The sequence below is a fragment of the Schistocerca piceifrons genome, chromosome 1 (genome assembly GCF_021461385.2).
Source record: "Schistocerca piceifrons isolate TAMUIC-IGC-003096 chromosome 1, iqSchPice1.1, whole genome shotgun sequence".
NCBI classification, from domain to species: domain Eukaryota; kingdom Metazoa; phylum Arthropoda; class Insecta; order Orthoptera; family Acrididae; genus Schistocerca; species Schistocerca piceifrons.
Window position 1 is genome coordinate 655,977,720 of NC_060138.1, and position 18,862 is coordinate 655,996,581.

At 38.3% G+C, this 18,862-nt stretch overlaps 1 protein-coding gene across 1 annotated transcript in view; it reads right to left on the reverse strand.

Annotated features, from left to right (window-relative positions):
* The window catches only part of LOC124763286 (tricalbin-1-like), a 295,056-nt gene that overhangs the window by 171,369 nt on the left and 104,825 nt on the right, over positions 1–18,862 (reverse strand). Inside the window, exons 6-7 of the mRNA XM_047249126.1 lie at positions 16,177–16,381; positions 9,126–9,357 (exon numbers count right to left, since the gene is read on the reverse strand). Of these exons, the coding sequence (XP_047105082.1) occupies positions 9,126–9,357; positions 16,177–16,381 (437 nt within the window). The remainder of the gene's footprint in view (positions 1–9,125; positions 9,358–16,176; positions 16,382–18,862) is intronic.

Consider the following 18,862-nt stretch of genomic DNA (forward strand, 5'->3'; position numbering starts at 1 on the left):
ATAGTGCATCTGGTAGCAAGCCAAAGCGTTTTGATATTAATCAAAGGATATGTGTGGAAGTGGTGCGTGGATCACACCAAAAACATATGAAATAACAAGATCAGTAGGCTGGTGAAGAGAAAATGGAGAAAGGTGTGTTGAAACATATGTATAAATGAAAATGGGGTGAAACAGGAGAAATGAAGTTATTGGACTCAAGTATATGGTTAAATGGTGAAAAATTGATGAGTATTCCCTCATGTCTCATAAAAATGTTTGAAAAGTGTGTAATCTTGATTAAGGCAGATGGACAATTAACAGACAAATATAAACAACAAAATACAAATAAGAATGTGTCAGGAAAGGCAGATTGTAAAGTACTGATATGTTATAATAAAAACAGCTTTCTAGTGATGTGTATAACAAAACAGGGTGACTGCTGTCGAAAAAATGACTTCTTTAGCATACTAATCCATACGATAATTGACCCATATACAAATGTCACTCAATTTTCCCAGTAAAGCAGTATCTAAAGTAATAAAATAAATTACAAACTAGCCCAAAATGTTACTATTTAAGAACATAAATTGCCCTTCAGTGCATAATAACCATGGTTTATGTATAAAAGAAAAGAGAAATGCAAAGTTTGTGATTCACACCTAATAATGAAGCAAAATGTTTTATGATGTAATGTATTGCCAATAATCATTTTGAAAAAGTTAATAACAATTGCCTAAAAAAGAAAGAAGAGAAAAGAAATTCTTTCTGGTAATATCTCAAGTATTGGAACTTTTGAAGGAAAATAGAATATTTAACATCTTTCGTCCTCCCTTAGATGCAAGTTGAGAACAGAAACTTGGGCTATGTTATCTGTTTCTCAGGGACATGGATGCTTCATGAAAGGCAGCCTACAAGCTGTAGTGGAGAAGGAAGTGAGGACAATATAGTCTAGAGTGAATCCTGCCCTTTCCTTTTTGTAATAAAATATAATAGAGAAGTAACTCCCCACCCCGTACCTCAAATGATTTAGTGAAAGTGTTGTATGGACGGTCATAGTGGTGTGATTAAATAAATGACTACTGGAAAGTGAAAATTTTTGTGTATTTCTCCTTCAGGTAAAGACTGAAAAAAAGTATATAAAAAAAAGTAACTTTGTAATAATCAAAAATTTTAATTTATCTTTTTATGTAATTTATGTATACAATTTATAAAAATTCATTATGTCATGTTAACAGTGTAGTATTATGGAATTTTGCTGAAATCAATTTCATTAAAAGAGGTCAGCTATAGCAACATCCCTTGTTTCTAATATTTAATTTTGTTCAAAAATAAATTTTTCACAAAAATAAATAGGTGGTGATGTGGCGAAATAAGCATTGTATCATTTGAAAGATATAGAGGTGAGCAACAGTGCTGGGACTCACCCCCCTTCACTGCTACAAGCACCACATCATCATAACATGCCTGTGCGTAGCATACTAAGTATTATACCATAATCTAAGGATGAAATTAAAAATTAAAGTTGCTTTTCCAAGCTTTATCAACATACACTTCAATACATTAATGTTTAAATTGTGAAGTCTCAGAGTTATCAGATAAATATGGTTCCCTAAATACATAATTTTAAGGATACAGGGTACTTTTCTGGCTCAGTATTATGTAAAAATAAACACCTGTTTCTTTCAGGCACTGTTTATAATGTATATGTTTTAGAGATTTTTTTGTTGGTATCAGGTAACACAGCACACTTTCTAAACAAATTAGAAGTATTTTGAATATTTTTGAACCTGCTTAGGTTTATTAAAAAAAATTACAAAGAAACTGATGCAATTTTTTTTCCAAAATGCTTCCTCAAATTGAGGTACCATTTACTCCAATGCTATACATTTGAAGGAGACCAAATTTTTACTAGATATGCATGACATGATGGCTAAGGTACGAGACCTATTTAATTCCACCTATTATGTATATTAATATAACAAGGATAAAAAATATCACATCTTAAATTTTGATTTTTATACTGTTTTTCCCTTGAAATGTTATTTTTTTCTACAATTTAATTGATACTGCAATAAAGCTTAGGTTTACTATGTAAGTATGGACTATTGCAAGTTACAGAAAAAAATTAGAGCAATGGTTTATAAACTTTAGGAAATATTTGTACCTGAATTCTGAAAAATACAACTTGCAGGAAATTGTGAATGAAAATATGAGTCCAATTAAACTGTGCCTCAGAACATTCCTGAAGCATAGTCTTTATCCTGCAGCTTTTTTTTTTTTTTTTTTTTTCATCTTTAATCTTCCTCTTGGCATTCCTTTTAGCACTTCTTGCTTCTTTGGTAACTTGAAGAGCAAATCTTTCAGCTTCATGCACCCATTGTCTGTCACGTGCAAGCAATTGGTCTTCCATATTAGAGCCCATTTTATGCCTAAATTTCACAGGATTTCCAATCTTCCTGTCACTCCAACAGCGATACATGTCACTGCACCTAGTACGCCAACTTTTAATGTATTTAGTCCTACAAAAACATTCTTGGGTAATCTTTCCCATACACAATGGCTGAAACCTTCATTAGTATTCTGAGTGCCCCCGTGATCACACCTACTAAGCAAGACAGGATCACGCAGGTCTCTAAGAATTGGTTTTATTTCATTCATAACAGACTCAGGAAGAATGCTTATGATGGTATATTTGACTACTTTCTTTTGCTTTTTGGTAACCACGCCAAGAATCTGCTCCTTTAGGGCAAAGTCCATGAACAGGGTGGTCATCTGTGGATAAATTATGAAAGTAGGTGGGCCGTACAGCTTTTCTCATTGCTGTAACATCATTCAGAGGTGCAGTTCATCTAATGTCCAGTCCATAATAACTCTGAAGAAGGTCTATTTTAGTTTCTGTCAATCTTCCTTGGCCACACTGAGATTTTCCATCAGATAGCAATTTTCCTTTCATTTCTCTTCATGTTGTTGTTGTTGTTGTTGTTGTTGTGGTCTTCAGTCCTGAGACTGGTTTGATGCAGCTCTCCATGCTACCCTATCCTGTTCAAGTTTCTTCATCTCCCAGTACCTACTGCAACCTACATCCTTCTGAATCTGCTTAGTGTATTCATCTCTTGGTCTCCCTCTACAATTTTTACCTGCCACACTGCCCTACAATGCTAAATTTGTGATCCCTTGATGCCTCAAAACATGTCCTACCAACCAGTCCCTTCTTCTCATCAAGTTGTGCTACAAACTCCTCTTCTCCCCAATTCTATTCAATACCTCCTCATTAGTTATGTGATCTACCCACCTAATCTTCAGCATTCTTCTGCAGCACCACATTTCGAAAGCTTCTAATCTCTTCCCGTCCAAACTATTTATCGGCCACGTTTCACTTCCATACATGCCTACACTCCATACAAATACTTTCAGAAACATCTTCCTGACACTTAAATCTATTCTCGATGTTAACAAATTTCTCTTCTTCAGAAACGCTTTCCTTGCCATTGCCAGTCTACATTTTATATCCTCTCTACTTTGACCATCATCAGTTATTTTGCTCCCCAAATAGCAAAACTCCTTTACTACTTTAAGTGTCTCATTTCCTAATCTAATTCCCTCAGCATCACCCAACTTAATTTGACTACATTCCATTATCCTCGTTTTGCTTTTGTTGATGTTCATCTTACATCCTCCTTTCAAGACACTGTCCATTCCATTCAACTGCTCTTCCAAGTCCTTTGCTGTCTCTGACAGAATTACAATGTCATCGGCGAACCTCAAAGTTTTTATTTCTTCTCCATGGATTTAAATACCTACTCTGACTTTTTCTTTTGTTTCCTTTACTGCATGCTCAATATAAACATTGAATAACATTGGGGAGAGGCTACAATCCTGTCTCACACCCTTCCCAACCACTGCTTCCCTTTCATGTCTCTCAACTCTTATAAATGCCATCTGGTTTCTGTACAAATTGTAAATAGCCTTTCGCTCCCTGTATTTTACCCCTGCCACCTTCAGAATTTGAAAGAGAGTATTCCAGTCAACATTGTCAAAAGCTTTCTCTAAGTCTACAAATGCTAGAAACGTAGGTTTGTCTTTCCTTAATCTTTCTTCTAAGATAAGTCATAAGGTCAGTATTGCCTTACGTGTTCCAATATTTCTACAGAATCCAAACTGATCTTCCCCAAGGTCAGCTTCTACCAGTTTTTCCATTCGTCTGTAAAGAATTCGCGTCAGTATTTTGTAGCTGTGACTTATTAAACTGATAGTTCGGTATTTTTCACATCTGTCAACACCTGCTTTCTTTGATATTGGAATTATTATCTTCTTCTTGAAGCCTGAGGGTATTTCGCCTGTCTCATACATCTTGCTCATCAAATGGTAGAGTTTTGTCAGGACTGGCTCTCCCAAGGCTGTCAGTAGTTCTAATGGAACGTTATCTACTCCCGGGGCCTTGTTTCGACTCAAGTCTTTCAGCGCTCTGTCAAATTCTTCAAGCAGTATCATATCTCCCATTTCATCTTCATCTACATTTCCATTTCCATGAAACTGTCCTCAAATACATCGCCCTTGTATAGACCCTCTATATACTCCTTCCACCTTTCTGCTTTCCCTTCTTTGGTTAGGACTGGGTTTCCATCTGAGCTCTTGATATTCATACAAGTGGTTCTCTTTTCTCCAAAGGTCTCTTTAATTTTCCTGTAGGCAGTATCTATCTTACCCCTAGTTAGATAAGCCTCTACATCCTTACATTTGTCCTCTAGCCATCCCTGCTTAGCCATTTTGCACTTCCTGTCAATGTTTGTATTCCTTTTTGCCTGCTTCATTTACTGTGTTTTTATGTTTCCTCCTTTCATCAATTAAATTCAATATTTCTTCCGTTACTCAAGGATTTCTACTAGCCTTCATCTTTTCACCTACTTGATCCTCTGCTGCCTTCACTACTTCATCCCTCAGAGCTACCCATTCTTCTTCTACTGTACTTCTTTCCCCCACTGCTGTCAACTGTTCCCTTATGCTCTCCATGAAACTCTGTACAACATCTGGTTAAGTCAGTTTATCCAGGTCCCATCTCCTTAAATTGCCACCTTTTTGCAGTTTCTTCAATTTTAATCTGCAGTTCATAACCAATAGATTGTGGTCAGAGTCCACATCTGCCCCTGGAAATGTCTTACAATTTAAAACCTGGTTCCTAAATCTCTGTCTTACCATTATATAATCTATCTGATACCTTTTAGTGTCTCCGGGATTCTTCCATGTATGCAACCTTCTTTTATGATTCTTGAACCAAGTGTTAGCTATGATTAAGTTATGCTCTGTGCAAAATTCTACCAGACGGCTTCCTCTTTCATTTCTTACCCCCAATCCATATTCACCTCCTATGTTTCCTTCTCTCCTTTTTCCTACTGACGAATTCCAGTCACCCATGACTATTAAATTTTCGTCTCCCTTCACTATCTGAATAATTTCTTTTATCTCTTCATATATTTCATCAATTTCTTCATCATCTGCAGAGCTAGTTGGCATATAAACTTGTACTACTGTAGTAGGCGTGGGCTTTGTGTCTATCTTGGCCACAATAATGCGTTCACTATGCTGTTTGTAGTAGCTTACCCGCACTCCTATTTTTTTATTCATTATTAATCCTACTCCTGCATTACCCCTATTTGATTTTGTATTTATAACCCTGTATCCACCTGACCAAAAACCTTTTTCCTCCTGCCACCAAACTTCACTAATTCCCACTATTTCTCTTTATAGCTTCCTCAATTTTGCATCCATTCTCTTTTGCACATGTCAATAACACTCGAGTTTTGTTACCAAGGTATCACCATAAACACTGAACACATTAATTTGATTGAATGCTTTAGAGTCCCCATCGCCTAGGTACTTCGTATGTCTAATGTTATAAACAGGGACAGACCTCTGAATTATTTTTAGAGCTCCACCACACTCAATACCTCCACTGTACCCATCAAAATTCTTAGAACACTAATGTTCATTATGTCCTTCAGTGCTACAATGGCAGATGTGGCATTACTTAGATAAGCACTCAACATCAACCACTTTTCCATTCTTCAGAGAAGTAGCACTTACAACACCATTCAAGAAACGATGTCCTCGGCATTGCCATGTCCCATCACGTGCAACAGCAATGTCCCTGGTTCCACTAATATTTACAGTTTCTTCTACTGCATGTTTCCTAGATCCTTTAGACACAACTGTCAAGGCACCTAAAAGTATTTGTATGTACTTGCTGAACCTACTGGGAGGAGGAGCAAGGTCCATCAAACCACAAAACGTTTGAGCTGCCTTTTTTCCTTTTCCTATTGCATGTATTGCATACACTAACTTCAAATTCACATCATATGAATTATGCACAATGTCTGATGTAATTTTTGAGGTAGATTTATTGCAAGATCTACACAGAACAACTAATTTTGACACTAAACCCTTCCTGCTTCTTTGTTGTTCAGCTATTTCCAGACAGCCTACACCATCACACATTGTTTACATTTCAACACTTTCTTTATCAAGTTACCACGAAATTTCCTTTTATTGAGTTTCTTGATGTTCATATTTATTGCACACTGAAAGATATGTATTTCCACAAACATATGTAGCACTTGGGCAACAAACATTCAGTAACAAGTGAACAAACTGTTTCAGTGAAACAAAACTAAATACTAGCAAAGATAATCATTTACAGACACTAGAAACCTGCACTGTTACCAACATATACAATGTATCATACATATAATTGCTGGAAACAGGAAGTTCACAGTTCTTTTCGAAATTATACTGGCTTCTGTAACAAAAATAAAGGGTGTGTGGCAGTATACATTACCATACCTTCAAAATTTGGTATATATAGGTCATTTTTCATTTGAAACCCTATATTGTATATATCAAAGTAATCAGGAAGGACTATAGAATTTAATTAAGTTGTAAAAAAATTCTGATTTTTCCACCATTTATAATTACCCTGTATCCTTAAATAAAAAAGCAAGTGGCACTAAATAATAAAGCCAGAAAGACAAAAGTTGGTCAGAATGTGCAAATGTATGTCAGAATCAACTGTTACAACTCTCAATATGATTGGAATAATATTTTGGTCAAAATTCGTGTGTTAAAAAAAAAAAAAAAGAGAGAGAGAGAGAGAGAGAGAGAGAAAAGAAAAAAAAGAAAAAGGAGGAGGAGGAGGAGGTGCTAAATATTAGATTTAGAAGGATGAAAATTGGTATGAAGCATCAGTTTGATATAAAAACCTTAACTATGTGACTCCATTGCGCTACCTCTAATACTTTTTGAATAATTTACTGAAAACTAAAAGTGGAACAAATGTCCCTATTGGTAGTAGATATTAACTATCAGTAATCTTAATGCTAGAAAGTTCTGATTATAGCACATGACTAAGCCCATTAAATAATAGAGCTATAACAAGTTTCAAGACTTTGATGCAAATAGAAATCAGTACAAAGGTCTCTTAAAGAGGTAGTTCAAAGGTCATGTTCTAGTGTCAGTTCCATTCTAAAAATTCTAGACAGCAAAGTTTATAGCAGGTGAGCTAAAACTTTTCTGTGATTAAAGCCAACTTAACTCCACTGATACAAAAATTACGAAGACTGTAAATTGATTGGTGTCCAAGAGAGCGGCCATTTAGATGCTGCTACTTGGGGATAGAGCGGATGATGGCAGATGTTTCCTGCGGCTGTCTGCTGCACCCATATATAAATATGGCCTGAGAAGCAGTGATGAGACTTCACTTTGCACCCAACTACCATACAGTCTGTGTCAGTCAAACGCCAGCTTACGTGCTGTCGCGGGTGACATCACAGCCCGGCTGCAAATAAATGCATGTTTTCGGTATAAATAGAAAGTGAAATCATGACGACAATACACCATCCCGGATCACTTAGAGTTTGTGGAAGTAACTATTTGTGTGCCACCCATAATGTGAGATTATCTTCCACTTTTGTGGTGAGCAATTAACTTTGATTATCAGAAGTCAGGGTGAATGACCATTTAATGGGAACTTACCATAGAGGTCGCCTCTAAACTGCTCATAGTGTTGTTTATGATAGAGACATTATTATTATTATTATTATTATTATTATTATTATTATTATCAGGAATATTACCATTTTGTGCATGTGAAAGTTTAACAAATATATAAACTTTCATTTATAGTCACAGTTCCTGATCCTGTAGAGAGTAGAACCATTTCTTTCAGTGATAAAAAGAAGAATGTAGACTTGCAGACTGGAAATTATGGTCAGCAAATTCTCCATCACTTTCTGGCTGATTTCAAAAACAGTTTCAGGCTCTCGTAGAAAGTCGGCACTGCCACCCTACAAATGAATCAGACTTGTGATTGACTGGAGTGGAAACCTTGTGGACCACATTTTGTGCCAACCTTCGAATTTTGCATTTATTTGTGTGTGTTAACTATTCTTTTTCTGTGTCAATAAACATTGCACATTGCCATGCAGGCAATAAAATACAAATCTATCACAGAGGACAAGTGTCTGATAGCAATTCAGATTCTCCACACAGCCCAAAGACTGACATGGACATGCAGTCAGAGATACTGGGACTGTCCAGCCACTAGCTGTGGAGGGCACAACTGACACGAGGTGGGTGTGGTCACTGGCACAATACTATAAGTAAATACTGCTCCCAACAGAACAGCATTTACTTTCTTGCATTCTACAAAGGCAAAGGTAGCATCCCATGCCGACTGATTTATCGTGACTGTTTAATGTTCCTGATTTGGATTACTCATTGGATGGATTTATCACACTTTATGACAACCTTCACTGTATTCTGGACTTAGCTTCTGGTCATCTGCTCACCATGTGAACCCTGTCATTTTAGGCTGCACAGAATGGCCTGTTTGTTCCACTGGTCTACAGGGTCACTGCCTCTACAAGTGACCATAAACTTTGTTTCTATCTGACAGAAAAATAAATTCTTGCATGCAAGTATGTTGTTTCTTTTGTGGTTGTTTCCATCCAAAACTTTGAGGTATTTTATTTCCCTGTACATTGTTTTTTTCTTTTTTTTCTCACTGACACATGGAGAAGGTAGCAATTACAATAGCACATAATGTAGGCTCTGCTATAATACAGTAATTTTTCAAGTTCAGATATGAAACTTACATAGTTAAATTTTCCAGGTTGAGGTTGGCCAATGGGAGCTCAGACTGCATGATTGTAACTGTATTGATAAGCTTTTTAGACTTAACTTTCACAAGCAGAATGTCTTGTTGCAGAGAACCTACAAGGAATGAGCAACAACAGGGTTCTGTGCCCAGGAGTACGCGCCTCCGTTGGCCGCCTAGTGAAAGAACTAGCCATCGAGGAGCAGTGCTGTCTTCCCACTGCTGGGCACCTACAGAAAAAATTAAGTTACTAGACATTCTGATTCCCATCTGTATACTGATCACATCAATATCAATATATTAATTTTTTGTGTTTATAGTTCACTACAAGTAAATGAAATCATGGAAAAAATTATTATATGAAAGCAAAAGAATTACATAAAGTACGAAACACTGGTCTTCACCTCAGGAAAAATAACTGTTGCACAAATACTACAGACATGTTATTTCTATATCTGCATCTTTATCTGCTGCTCTCTGATGATCAGAGGCTTTAGCAACTGGTATCCTTTCAACCCCCTTCCTATATCATTTGTTGTTAGCACATAAAAAGAAGAACTGTCAGTGTACCTCTATATAACACTAAATTCCTCTAATACTGCACATGGTTTAATAAGTGATAGAATGTAACATGTTTCTCTTGAAATATTCATATTAGGTTAGTAAAAAGATATGTGACATGTGCAATGGAAGAGAATTACACTGATAAGCCAAAACATTATGACCACTGCCCACCGCAATGTTGGATGTCACCTGGTGATGTTGAAGGCACATGACACAGTAACAAAAGTATGTAAGTGGAGCAGATATGGACAGGTGATCACCTTAGTGAAAATATGGGCTGCAAATGGGGAAATACATTGAGATAAGTGACTCTGACACAGGTCAGATCATTATTATGCAGAGCCTGGGAACGAGTATCTCGAAAATGGCAGAGTTGGTCGAACATTAACATGCTATTGTTATAAGCACCTATGGAAAGAAGTAGAGGGAGAGTACAACTACCACTAGGCGCTGAATGGTTGGATGTCCACGACTCTTCACAGAAAGTGGGATTTGGAAACTTGTGTGCTCTGTAAAGCTGAATAGTGGCAATCTATGGCATCTCTGCCGAAAGAGCACAATGCTAGTGCGCACATAAGTGTTTTGGTGCACATCTTTTATCATACATTGTTGAACATGGAGCTATGCAGGCAGACCACCCCCACATGTTCATATGTTGAGCCTATGACATCATCAATTATGACTGCAGTGGGTACGGGACCATCGGGATTTGACCGTCATTCCACGGAAATGTGTCGGCTCTTTGGGTGATTCACATATTTACTGCACTAGGTCGCTGGGCATCTCCACAAATGCCAACAATGAGGTGAATGATGACTCGAAACATGCAGTGCACCATGGATGCAGGCTGGTGGGAACAGTATTATGCTAGGGGAGACATTCTCCTGCGCTTGTGTCGGACCTGTGGTAGTAATCAAAGACAACTGCAGACCACTTGCATCTCTTCATGCTTGATGTCTTACCTGATGGCGATGTCATTTTTCAGCAGAATAATTATCTGTGTCATGGAGCCAGAGTTGCACTGCACTGGTTTGAGGAGCATTATAGGGAACTCACGTTGATGTCTTGGTGACCAATTCCGCTGGATGTTCCTGTGGAACTCATCTGGGTTGCTATTGGGCACCGGCACCACATATGCAAATCAGTGGCTCATTATTTATGTGAATTACATGACATGTGCACAGGAAATTAATGCCACATACCTCCACAGAACTATGAACAAACTGTTGGATCCCTGATATGCAAAATCAGTGATGTATTTCATTCCAAAGACAGACAAACAAGCTATAAAGCAGGTGGTACAATGATTTGGCTCAACAGTGTAGATTAGTGTCAGTTTTCATTATTTTCTCTGTCGAGACAACTCGAATTAAGAATGAATTGTCTGGAGAATCAAAAAATGGAAAATCCAGGATGGAATGTAACATTTCATGAAAAGGATAGTTGCTACTCATCATATAGCGGAGATGCTGAGTCACAGATTGGCACAACAAAAAGAGGTCTTTCGGCAAATAACGCCTTCACACACACACACACACACACACACACACACACACACACACACACACACGCTGACACACACACACACACACACACACACACACACACACGTGCACTGACACAACTCATGCATACATGACCACAGTCTCTGGCAGCAGAAGCCAGACTGTGAGCAGCAGTGCATGATGGGAGAGGCAACTGGGTGGTAGGGGTAAATAGGATGCTGGGGCGAGGAGGAGGAGGAGGGATAGCAGTGTATGGGTGGGGGATAGTAAAATGCTGCTTGTGGTAGTGAGCAGGGACAAGGTGGAGAGAGAGTAGGGCAGCTAAGTGCAGCCAGAACGGAGGGCGGGGGAAAGGGGTAGTAGAAAACGAGAGAAGTAAAAAGACTGGGTGCATTGGTGGAATAGAGGGCTGTGTAGTGCTGGGCTAGGAACAGGGAAGGGGCTGGGGCAATGACTAATAAAGGTTGAGGCCAGGAGAGTTACAGGAATATAGGATATATTGCAGGGAGAGTTCACATCTGCATAATTCAGAAAGGCTGGTGTTGTTGGGAAGAATCGAGATGGCACAGGCAGTGAAGCAGTCATTGAAATGAACAACGCTGTGTTGGACAGCATGCTGAGCAACAGGATAGTCCACCTGTTTCTTGATCACAGTTTGTCAGTGGCCATTCATGCAGAAGACAGCTTGTTGATTGTCATACTCACATAGAAAGCATCAAAGTGGTTGCAGCTTAGCTTGTAGATCACATGACTTATCCCCGGTAGCCTTGCCTTTGATGGGATAGGTGATATTTGTGACTGGACTGGTGTAGGTGGTGGTGAGAGGATGTATGGGTCAGGTCTCACATCTAGGTCTATTATAGGGATATGAGATGAGAGGCAAGAGGTTGAGAGCAGGGGTTACGTAGGGACGGGCGAGGATATTGTGTAGGTTTGGTGGGCGGTGGAAAACCACAGTGGGAGGCGTGGGAAGGATAGTGGGTAGGATATTTCTCATTTCAGGGCATGACAGGAGGTAGTCGAAGCCTGGCGGAGAATGTAATGCCTCCCTACCCCCAACCGTTTGCCCCTCCCATCATGCACTGCTGCTCACAGTCTTGCTTCAGCTGCCAGAGACTGTGGCCATGTGTGTGTGTGTGTGTGTGTGTGTGTGTGTGTGTGTGTGTGTGTGTGTGTGCGCGTGTGCATGAGCGTGTTGCCTATTTTTGCCAAAGGCCTTTCTGGCCAAAAGCACACTTTCTGGCAGTCTTTTTGTTGTGCCTACCTGTGACTCAGCATCTCCATTATGTGGTGAGTAGCAACTACAATGAATATTTCGTAGTCAAGATGCTAGTTTCATTATAAGTGCAAAAGAACATGACCATGTCTCATAAAGCTTCCATGTAATATATATCCATGGCTAATAAAAGCATTAGCCATAAAATTAAGTTTATCTTTAGAAGCTTGAGTATTAAAAATAATAAATGTCAGGGTTGGACAAATTATCTCTAAGATTTATTTAATATAGAGGAGATAGCCCAAAACTTGATACATTCACATGACACAGAGGAAGTATACCTTCAGAGATTTGAAAAATGATTGAATAATACAGTGTCCCATAAAGTGAAACTATAAAGATGTACACATAGATCCGAAGCTCATCACTTGACCCTTTGACTGCAGTAGACATGTTAACACATGGTGCAGCTTCCACTCAGTTACTCTAGATATGTTTAAGTGCATCACTGCTCCTTGTATCCAGGTGCTTTAGACATGATAATCTGTGCTGCCTTGCTGAACCCTCCACGTTCAAGACATGCAGAGCCAAGAAATCTTTGAGATTCACATTTCAAGTATAGTGAGACTGAACTCTTTGACTGTGATGAGAGTCATAATTCTTCAACAGAATCTTGAAGTAATGGTCTCGATCTGTGTACATTAGCTGGCACAACACATCCAACTGTCATTACAACAGATGAAAGTTATTTAGAATCAGAAGTGTATGAAATCAACTGCAAAATGCTTGGGAACTGAACTACTTTAGCAGTATGCCTGACTGGAAGACAAGTGATTTTTTTGTCCATTTGTACATTTATTTGTAAATTCAGCTTCAAGACAAAAGCGTGGTCTACATAAAGATTCAAGCATACTGCCATTTTTCTTGATATCTGTAATAGAAGACATGATGAAATCTGAAAAGAAAGCAACAGATTTCATTTACATATCAAAGTAATTATGTCAGATTTATAACAGTCTCAACTGCCAAGGTGAAGAGATACATGAGATACAGTATTTGAGGAAATGTATTACTAAATTGTTATTTTGTGTGTTTATGGCTCATGAAAAAGCTGAAAATTATTGAGTATTGGTCCAGAGATTAATCTTAAACACTCCAGTTTTCAACAAAATTATGCCCAGAGGCAATTTTCTCTTCATTTTGAGGATGCTTTGCTTTAGTAACAGCTCCTCAGTTAAAAAAAAAAGTTATGAAGACAAAAGAGAGAGAGAGAGAGAGAAAGAGAGAGAGAGAGAGAGAGAGAGAGAGAGACCATTCAATAGTGGATTTCATCCACATCAAAAGCTTTGCATTGGTGAAATTCCATTATTGTGCAAAGGGTGATTATCTTTTTAACAGCATACTCAACCCAGCTGAAGTTGATTTAAAGAAAAACATTTCTGTAGCCTGACTGTAAGCCTATTTATGAAATATAATTTGTGACAGACGGAATTAAAAAAATTAACCCTCTTATTATTCCATCCTGGATTTTCCATTATTTAAAAAAAATCACATATATATGAAAAACAGTTATGTCAACTTTGTTTTGAACTTCCAATATCAACTACATCCATAGTCCAGTGCACAGCGACTGTCTGAATGCACAGTGCTTTTAAGCACGGAATGTTATTATGTCCTCCATATATACAGATACAAAAAAAGTTAACTATGTTCAGCCTAAATGTTTTAGAAACATAAGAATAGAAATACGTATTGAACAAGGCAACACATTTTAGCAGAACAGACACCTATATAAGTACGAGCCACATTCAATAACTAATGCAACTTTTTCTTTCCTTCAGCCAATTTCAATTGAAAAAATGTGGAATTTGTTGTGGGATATCAAGAAATATTCCTTCTTCAGCCCATATAGTTTCATGAAGTTCCGTTGGGTGAAAGCACTATACATAGCCTTCAAACCGGCATCTATAATGGAGATGTGCTCTAAGCTGAAAGCTGTCATCGAGTTTCTTTTGGTGGGAAAACAGAACACCACAGATTTTCATAGGTGCTTGTAAAATGTATACGGAGACCTGGCAGTGAACAATAGTATGGTGAGTCATTGGGTGAGGCTTCTATCTTCATTGCAACACTGTCATGCAAACCTGTCCAATCTCCCACTTGCCAGTGGGCTGCACACGCCTGTGACTCCTGCAGTGTTGGAATGTGTGGACAATGTCATTCAAGGTGACTGATGGATCAAAACCCAACATGTCACTGCTCAACTGGATGCCTCTGCTGGTACTGCTGACACACTCGTCCACCAGTTCCGATACTCAAAGGTGTGAGCCTGCTGGGTTCCTAATCACTAATAAAAGACCATAAAGAACATAGAGGAACTAGCTGTGCAGAATTACTTGTGTGTTATGTGGCTCAACATGACAATTTTTGCTGATCACTGTAATAGGAAACGAAACACGCACTCAGCACTTCGAACCAGAAATAAAACAGCAATCCATGGAGTGACGCCACACTGTCGAAAAAGTTAATAGCCACATCCTCAGCCAGTAAAGTCATGGCAACTGTCTTCTGAGACCCCAAAGGGGTTATTCTGTTTAATGTCCCCCATCATGGTGCAACAATTAACTCTGAAGTGTATTGCGCTACCTCAGGAAATTGAAGAAATGACTTCAGTGCGTCCATTGTTGCAAAAATGCAAGTGAATTTGTCCTTTCTGTGATATTGCAATGCCTCACATGGCTCTGCACACCCAAGTGGAGCTCAAACCCACCATTTCACTATTCTTCCTCATCCACCCTACAGACGGGGTCTCACATCTTTCGACTTCCTTCTGTTGGTCCAATGAAGGATGCACTTTGCAGGACGTAATAGGAGGAAGTTGAGGAGGTTATAGCGTAGCAAGACATTGGCTCTGACATTAACCAATAGAGTGGTACCATGTGGGCATAAAGGCTCTCCCATTAGGGTGTAAGGTACTCACATTGAATGGAGATTATGTTGAAAAATATGGTTTTGTAGCCATAGACTGGGGAATAACATGGTGTATTGAAATCCTGAATAAAACTGACCTGCTTCCAGTAAAAAAAAGTGTTGCAGTACTTATTGAATGGCCCTCGCATATTAATAAAAGTTCAGCTTCATATTACAAGCTTTTGGTTCCCATGGTGAATTTCCACTCTGCAGCAGAGTGGCTGATTTAAACCATGTGGCAGACTAGGATTTGAAGCTGAGAGATTTGGCTTTGTGAGCAAGTGCTCTACCGATTGTGCTATCCAAGCCTGACTCACAACTAATTTCATGGCTGTAGCTAAGCTGTGTCACCACAAAGTCCTTCTTACCACAAGTGCTAGTCCTACATGGCAGGCAGGAGAACTTCTGTAAAAATTTGGATGGTAGGAGATGAGGTACTGTAAGAAGTAAAGTTGTGAGTGCAGGTTGCAAGTTGTGCTTGGGTAGCTCAATTAGTACAGCAGTTGCTCATGAAAGGCAAAGGTTCCAGGTTGATCTCAGTCTGGCACACAGTTTCAATCTGCCAGGAAGTTTTAATTTTTAGGGTTATTTACTCATCATATACTTAATTGTAGTAACACAACACATTTGTCATTATGGTGGACTTTTATATTATTTTTTTTATTATTTGCTAATGTCTTGAGCTATAAAATTTTACCAATAGATTTGGGACATATTTTTCGAAGGTCATGCACAATTATATTACTTGTCTATATAAAAATGTGAAACATCATCCCTCTGAATTGTCCACTGACCTGATAAGACTGATACTGTGACAGTAAGCACACCTTTTGCCTGGGCAGCTTCTGTTCCATCCCTACCAGGTGGACGTGGTGGTGCATTAGATGGAGAGAGATTGAGCTCTAAAGAGCTAGGATCCACTAATGCAGACACTAAAGCTTCCAACACCAATGAATGTAGCCATGTCTTCAGTACTGGAACCTCCATCATCTGTACAGACTGGAAACAGATACAGCTCAGCCTTTGCTAGCTTACAATTCTCCAATGTTCACAATGTGATTTCTATTACAGCAGAAATAAACCAACAAATAAAAAGTAATTTAATTAAGAAGTTTTGTTGTGATGAAAGCTTTAAGATTGAATGTCACATGAAGTTTCTCATCACAGGCACTGTTTTAATTTGCACAGAAAGAGAAAAACACATCCACATGTACATATACAAAATACAGATTAGCAAATGATAACATAGTAGTAGAAATTTTATTTATCTATGTAGCACTGCATACAAACACTTCACAAATCATCTTCTACAAGTGTAAAGAACAAATCTAAATTCTACATTAGTTGTGCAACGTACTAAATGATAAAATAATCAGGGGCATAAAGCCGAAAGAAATAGAGGCGGTACATTGAGTTGTGTAGTAGTGAAGAACAATTTAATGAATTAATTACAATTGCTCAATTCTCCTTTGCACTGTCAGCTGATAAAGCTTGTGCTGCAATGGTGTTCTCCTTAATAAAGGTACACTGGTCAAAGGAGAGAAATAGACTGATAGCTGAATCTATAATCACATGAGGAATGAAACAGTAATGGGTGCAAACTGGTAGTCTCCTTCAAAATAGACCGCCACAGTTATGGCTAATACTTCCTGGGATATAAAAGAATTCTTCTTATTGATTAGCTTGCAATGGAGAAAACAATAATTGATCAATATTATGCAAGTCTACTGATCAACTAAATTAAAACCAATGTCAGATGGGCTTTTGATTGCAAAAGAAAACCACATATTTTTGTCATAAGGGTAATATACCTATCCATAGATGTGTTATGAGAATGTGAAAACTTAGGGATCTGAAGCATGAATTGTTTAAGTATTTTTGGCTACAAAAATTTTGAGTCCAGTGAAGAGGTTATTTCAGCAGTAATAGTACGTATTTCGCAGATCTGAAACTGGACTTCAGGGATGGAATCCATTTAGGCCTACTAGTAAAACTATAGAGAACTGTATAGACCAAAAATGAGACCTAACTGAAAAATACATGAATCTTTTGAATATGATTAAAAGTAAGTCCTCACTGCCAAGTGCTTCTGGCTCTCTTTACTTCTGCCAATTTTCCCTTCTTTTTTCAAACTGTTCATTTTCTGTTTATCTTCCAGGAAATGCGTTCTAATTCTGAGAGCCCAATATTCATTTTGACAACTACAGTAGAGCGTCGACTATCCGAAGTAATTGGGGGACATGGGTGTTCGGAAAACTGGTTTGTTCGAGTAATCTAACTGTACATGTTTATTTGCCAAAAAGAAGTACTGTACCATACAGTAAATTTATTCTTAAAAACAGGCATCTCTTTTAGTATTACAAAGTAACATACAAAGGCAACTTCAGTAGGAATATATAGTATGTGGCACAGTTTATTAAACAAAAATATATACATATCACATACGCATTTTGCATGAACAATACACACAGTATACAAAATTAACGTTTAAAAAAATCCTTTATTTTGGTCTGTCTAAGCAAGCCTACACGCTTATGAGCAGCTAAGTCGCGTACTTTTTTCATTACAGATATCTGAAACTGGTCACTTTCATCTTGGGCTTCAAACCATCGCAAGGCAGTATCTAAACAAGTGAACGCCTCAGAAGCTGTTGTATACTTTCATCTTCACTTTCTGGAGCACTGATTGATGAGATGCTGGCGGTGTCATCTTTATCAGAGATGACGTTTACAATCTCGCTGTCCTGCATGATTTGGTGTCCTGGATCTGCATCATCGATATTCATCCATTCATGAACGTCTTCTTCATCACATTCGTGGCAATCTATTTCTTTTAGCATACCGAGAATTTCGGACATATCATTCTGCTCGTCATTCTCAATCATACCTCGTGAATTTTCTTTTTTGTCCAAAATTTTATTCCAGGCTTTCTTCAAATTCTCTTCCTTTACACTATTCCATGCTGCGCTGATCATGTAGGATGCGTCTTTCAAGTCAATATTCTTATGATTTCTTAAGAGACTTTCTTCTCCATCCTCTTCTCTTTCTAACAATATCTTACACAACAATTCTTTCCTGTAATATCGTTTGAAAGTCTCAATAACACCTTGATCCATGGGCTGTAATAAGGAGGTTACGTTAGGTGGAAGAAATATTACCTTTATGAACTCGTCTTTTTCATTTAAAATATCACATGACGGATGAGTTGGTGCATTGTCAAGGAAGGCCCCATTAGAAGCAATGTTCCGCCAGCGGTGGCCCAGTGTGGCGACTATTGTGGGAAACTTGGTTTGGGAGTGAGGGGGATGATGGACGGTAGGGTGGGAGAGTAACAGGTGCGAGCGAGTACACAGTTCGGTTAAGCGGTCGTTCGGTTGACCGACGTTCGGATAATCGACGCTTTACTGTACTTGTTATGCTATTAACCCTGACTAAGACGTTTCAGTTTTAGCAGCCAGATGGAAAATATGCTTTCTTTCGC